The sequence below is a fragment of the Chiloscyllium plagiosum genome, chromosome 45 (genome assembly GCF_004010195.1).
Source record: "Chiloscyllium plagiosum isolate BGI_BamShark_2017 chromosome 45, ASM401019v2, whole genome shotgun sequence".
Taxonomy (NCBI): Eukaryota; Metazoa; Chordata; class Chondrichthyes; order Orectolobiformes; family Hemiscylliidae; genus Chiloscyllium; species Chiloscyllium plagiosum.
In genome coordinates, this window is record NC_057754.1 from 3,213,481 (window position 1) to 3,219,520 (window position 6,040).

The window sequence follows — 6,040 nt, forward strand, 5'->3', positions numbered from 1 at the left end:
GGGGGTGCTGACGCAGTCGTGGGAATAGACACTGCTCTCTGTGGACAGGATTGAGAAGGCCGTGTTGCCTGGATTCGGGATATCCGGTCAAGCGCGGGCAGATTGTGGGGAGTGGGGGGCTAGTCTGGCTTGGCGTTACAGTCGAGCCGAAGGGTCTGCGAGACCCGTCTGGGCTGCAGAGTGGGGAGGGGGAACGCTCCAGTTGTTGTGGTCCACATGGGCAGCCTGGATGGAGTAGATGTGGAGCGGGATGTCTCCACTAACTGGGCACTCAGAGGGAAGGGACGACATTTTTGAAGCAAGGCGAGGAGAAATCTCTTCAGCCAGAGGGTGGGGAATCTCTGGGGGGGCCAGGTCACTTAGTATCTTTAAGACCGAGGGATAGAAAGGGCCTTGATTAGTAAGGGGGTCGAGGGTTACAGGAATTACTCTGTTAATGTTCCATTGGCCACACAGGGAGAAGGACAGGAGAGTGGCGCAGGAGACTTGATGGGCCAAACGGCCTAATTCTGCTCCCTGTATTCTTATGGGTGTCTGCTGGCCCCAGGGACATTGCTGATCCGTTAAAATGGGAAGGTCCAAGGAAGGAGAGTGAAGGGAAAGACGTTGGGCAGTGGGAGGGACGGGGCTGGAGGAGAGAGGGAGGGGGCTGGTGGAGAGAGGGAGGGGATGGGGGGCTGGAGGAGGGAGGGGATGGGGGGGCTGGGGGAGAGAGGGAGGGAGGGGGGGTGGATGGGTTACACAGTGTCTGCGGCTCTAACCATCTCTCTCTCTCTCTCCCTCGCACGGCTGGCGGGCAGGTTTTTACGATGTCAGTGACAGCACGTCGTGCTCCCTCTCCAACTCCTGTACATCGGTGTACAGCGAGTGTCCATCCAGCTCACGGTGGAGTATGCAGTCCCTCACGCAGCTTCCCCGGCCGATCAGCCACAGGAACAGGCCACGCTCGACGGACGATGCGGCCGTCTGTTTTGGGGAGCTCCGATCGCAGAGGATGCTGCTGTCTGGCCGTGAGGTACACCCTGGAGAGGCTGGTGGGGCTCTCAGGAGGTGCAGAGTCTCCCAGAGGCCTGTCTCCACAGGTAAAGATCCCGTCGATGCTCTCTGTCTTGCCTCTGTGCTATGTACTCATAGGATTCCCGAATTAACATCCCCTCCACCTCCCTCGGTCACTCAGGAACCTGACAGGCATCTCTCTGCCCACTCCCTCAGCACTGACCCTCCGACAGTGTGGCACTCCCTCAGCACAGACCCTCCGACAGTGCGGCACTCCCTCAGCGCTGACCCTCCGACAGTGCCCGCTCCCTCAGCACAGATCCTCCGACTGTGTGTGTGGGTGTGGGTATGTTTGGGGTGAATATGAGGGTTTGTGTTGGTGGGGGGAGGTGGTGTTGCTCTGGAGTATCGTCTCTAACCGGCCTTCTCTCTCTCTCTCTCTCCAGGAGACCTGATCACTCTTCGCCGTTTCCTGAGCGCTGATGCGGGTGGAGGGCCCTCACCCTCCAGCCCTGGCTCCTGGTTACCCCCAGGTCCTCCGGACCGTAAGTACCGGTGTGACCTGGTCTCTCGGCACGGTGCGGAGGTCTACCACTACCCGAGCCCCCTGCACGCCGTGGCTCTGCAGAGCCCCCTGTTCACTGCCTGCTCAGCCCGGGCCTACCCCCTGGGCCTGCCCCCTCCCAGGGAAGCAGGGGCCGCGGGCGAAGGGATCCCCGAGGCTCAGGAGCCGCCAGAGGCCTACCGGGGCCGGCTGGACAAGTACATCTCGGGCCTGGTGCTGCGGTCGCGGTGTAGGCCTCTCCCAGGCCGCTCCGAGTTGGCCTGTCGGGCCAAGAGCCTCTCCCTGTCGTCCGTCTACAGCCAGAGCTCCTCGGCGTCGGGTGGAGCTCTGGCCAGTCTCCCCGCCGCCGGCTGGAAGCTCCGCCGGAGGATCTCCACCTGCTGCCCCAGCTCGGACAAGGCCCCGCGCTCACCAGGAGAGGCCCAGGCTTGCGGGGCCTACTCGGAGATTGGCCAGCACCCGCCGGGCCCCTCTGAAGCCCCTCTCTACCGGGGGCGGCACCTGCACCGGGAGTTGGTCAAATGCCCGTCGGCGCAGGCCGACTCCTGGGAGCCAAGGCCCGGCAGGGATTCGACTGCCCGCTCCCTCTCGGAGGCCCACCTGGACTCAGCCCCGGTGGACGCCGGGGCGTCCCCTGGCTGCTCTGGCGCCACCCGTGGCCGCCAGAGGAAGTGGGCCTCAGTGCTGGAGATCGCCGGCCGCTGCGGGCACAGGAGGCCCGGCCTCCTCAGCCAGGCCCAGGCTTTCCTCAGCCGCCGGCAGCGGCCCTGCCCCAGCGGGCCTCCTGCCTCCCCGCGGCTGGGTCGGGCCCAGGAAGCCGGCGCCGACACCTTACCCAGACTGGGAGGGGCCCCCTTGGAGGGTCGCTTCCACCGGTCCAAATCCTTCAAGGAGCTCAGGAAGAAGGTCCAGCTCTCCATCCGGCCTTGGTCCCTCAAGGTGAACAACTCCTCCAAGTGACCTCTGGTTGGTGGTGGGGGGGGGGGATGGAGAGAGCAGGGGGTGAGATCTGACCATCTCTCCCTTGGGGGTGGGCCAGAGGGGTGACATTTGCCCCCTGAGTTGGCGGGGACAGGGCTGAGTTATTGGGGGTAAGCCCTGCTCCCCCCACCCCCTGATGTGGGGGCGGCGGGGGGGGGTGAAGGGAACAGGGGAAAAAAAAAATCTGCCCCCTCCAGTGGTCAGGAGTGGGCGAGAGGAAGGAAATCCATCCCTTCAGCTGTTTGGGGAGGTGAGGGTGTGTGCGGTTTACCCTGGGATGATAAAGGGTCATGGCGGGGGGGGGGGTGAACCCCCAGAACACCGACCGTGGTGGGAGAGCGAGGCAAATGCGGGAACAGTAGCAGCAGCAGCAGCAGGCCGTTCGGCCCTTCCAGCCCCTCCTGCTATGCAAGGGGGCGGTGGCTGATGCTTGATCTCAACGCCATGTTCTCGCTTTCCCGCCACACCTCTTTAAAAATCTTTTCAAAACAAGATTTCTTTCTTTGAATGTACTCAGGGACCCAGCCTCCCAGGGGTTTGCCACCCTCTGAGTGAAGGAACGCTCCTCTGCTCAATCCTAACTGGCCTTATCCTGAGACCATGTGCCCTAGACCTCCCGACCCAATGAGGAGGAAGCCTCCTCCCTGCATCGTCTTTTCCTAGCCCTGTTAGAATTTTGTGTATTTCAATCAGGTTTCCCCACCCCCGCCACACCCTTGAATCTTCTAAACTCCAAACGGGAGGGAAATCAGGTCCTCTGACCAGCTATTCGCCAACGGGTGGCTTCGTGGCCCAGCATCTTCGAACGCGGAGGGTAGAATTTAGACACCCCGCTCTCTTTGAGATTCCCAGCTCCCCTTCACTCCCCCTCTTCCCCTACCGCCTACACCCCAGGTCTTGGGGGGGTTGCAGGACGGGTGAGGGGAAAACGGAGGGAGAGGCCAGCACCGTTCTGGCAGGGCAAAGACGGGCCGAAGGGGTGTGTTTTCCTGGGCAGTGGAACAACGTGAAATGGTGTGCCTTAAAACAAAGTTTTTTTTAAAAAAAAAATATCTCGAATGGTTTCTTTATGGGAAGAAGTTTGTAAACGGACTTTTCCCGCCGGGATGTAATGTTTTCCGATCCTGAATGAATGTGGAGTCCCATTAAAGCTGTGTGATTGCAGTCTGCCTGACTCTGTCTGTATTCGGGGGTGCAACAGGCTGGGACGTTCGACTGGGGTAGGCATCACAGCCGTCAGTGAGGGAGCTGGGGATGACAATGCTGCGAGAGGGACCCACTAGAGTCATAGAGATGTACAGCACGGAAACAGACCCTTCGGTCCAACCCGTCCATGCCAACCAGATATCCCGACCCAATCTAGTCCCACCTGCCAGCACCCGGCCCATATCCCTCCAAACCCTTCCTATTCATATACTCATCCAAATGCCTCTTAAATGTTGTTATTGTACCAGCCTCCATCACATCCTCTGGCAGCTCATTCCATATCCGTACCACCCTCTGTGTGAAAAAGTTGCCCCTTAGGTCTCTTTTATATCTTTCCCCTCTCACCCTAAACCTATGCCCCTCTAAGTTCTGGACTCCCCCACCCCAGGGAAAAGACTTTGTCTATTTACCCTATCCATGCCCCTCATAATTTTGTAAACCTCTATAAGGTCACCCCCTCAGCCTCCGATGCTCCAGGGGAAATCTCCCTAGTGATGGGACAGAGGCTACTTGGCCTGCTATGTCCTTTCTAACTCTTTGACAGACTCTGTCCACCCATCCCATAGCCCTGCCAATGTCTCCCTTTCAAATATTTATCTAATTCCCCCTGTTGGGAATCTGCTTCCCCTGCCCTGTACAGGCAATCCAGATCCTAAATACCTCAATGTGTCGAAAAGTCTCACCTCTTGAGTCAGTTCTCTGCAATATGTTTCTCTCTGGTGCCTGTACAGGACCTTTGTTAGGCCGCTTTTGGAAAACTGCATTCAATTCTGGTCTCCCTGCTGTAGGACAGACGTTGTGAAACTTGAAAGGGTTCAGAAAAGATTTACAAGGATGCTGTCCAGGTTTGAGGGTATGAGCTATAAAGGAGAGGTTGAACAGGCTGGGGCTGTTTTCCCTGGTGCATCAGAGGCTGAGGGGTGATATTATAGAGGTTTATAAAATCATGAAGGACATGGGTAGGGTGAGTAGAGAAGGTCTTTTCCCTGCGGTGGGGGGAGTCCAGAACTAGAGGGTCGAAGGTGAGAGGGGGAAAGATTTAAAAGGGACCTAAGGGGCAACTTTTTCCACGCATGCAATGAGCTGCCAGAGGATGTGGTGGAGGCTGGTACAATGACAACATTTAAGAGGCATCTGGATGGGTATATGAATAGGAAGGGGTTGGAGGGATGTGGACCAAGTGCTGGCAAATGGGATGAGATTAATTTAGGATATCTGGTCGGCGTGGAGGAGTTTGACCGAAGGGTCTGTTTCCGTGCTGTATAACTCTATGACTGACCTTGTTTGTGGAAACAGGTTCCCTGTATTTCATCTCGCAAGCGCCCATAATGTTGAACAACTCGATTCAATTTCCCCCCTTAACCTTCTGTCCTGGAAGGTGAATAATCATTGCTTTGTCGGTCTCTCCACATCAAGCGGACCCCCCCCCCCCCCCCACCCTCCCCTTGCATACCATTCCCCTCCCTGTCCGATAAATCTCCTCTGGACCCTCTTCCAAGGTTCGGGGGTCTGTCTGACTCAGTTCCCAGCGACTGAAATGAAAAGCAAGCATTGCCACACCCTCGCCGATCCGAAAACATCGGGCATCACTTTTATCATTTCAGTGGAAATGTAAAGCAAAAAGTAAAACACACGTATTATTCTGGTGCCTGGATTAAATAACCATGTATGTGCACACACGCCCAACGCCACCCTAACCAGAGACAGTCAGGAGCAATCTGCAGACGGTCCCTTGGGTAGATTTGACTGAGGTGGGTGTCACTGAGTTCACTCTGAACAGACATGAAATGCGCTGTCCTTCCTCCCTGCTGAGGGGTACACGAGCTGCTGGGTTGGGGGGGGTGGAGGGGAGCTGAGGCAAATGTTCCCAACGGGTGGCAGCGAGGAACCAGGCGCGAGGATGCTGCTACGTTCACTTGGCAAACATCTCTTTGTACATCAATTTCTCCCGCTTGTGGTACTGGGTGAGGCACCGCTCGGTCTCCTGCAGGTATCTCTTCACTTGGATGTCTGCGGAAGGGGTGGGGAGGGGGAGGAAGAGGCGGTGAGAATCGTGTGAACTGGGCAGCCGTGACGCAAGACATCAGCCATTCGACCAGCTGGGGTATCGCAGGCTGAGCTGCATTTCTGTAGCCCCGGATCCCCGCCGCGGGACGTTGCGCCCATTCGGTCTCTGTTCCTGTACAGGGTGCACGGGGGCTTGCACACAGGAAGTTCCCAGGGACAGCCATGCAATAAATGCCCTTGGTTCTCGCTGTTTTAAGTTGGCACAAGTGGGGGTGTTAATTATTG

The 6,040-nt window shown here is 57.7% G+C and overlaps 1 protein-coding gene across 1 annotated transcript in view; it reads left to right on the forward strand.

Moving 5' to 3' along the window:
• The window catches only part of LOC122543983 (dapper homolog 2-like), a 16,359-nt gene extending 12,650 nt beyond the window's left edge, over window positions 1-3,709 (forward strand). Inside the window, exons 2-3 of the mRNA XM_043682992.1 lie at window positions 767-1,082; window positions 1,443-3,709. Of these exons, the coding sequence (XP_043538927.1) occupies window positions 767-1,082; window positions 1,443-2,521 (1,395 nt within the window). The 3' untranslated portion in view covers window positions 2,522-3,709. The remainder of the gene's footprint in view (window positions 1-766; window positions 1,083-1,442) is intronic.
• The last annotated feature ends 2,331 nt before the right edge of the window (window positions 3,710-6,040 follow it).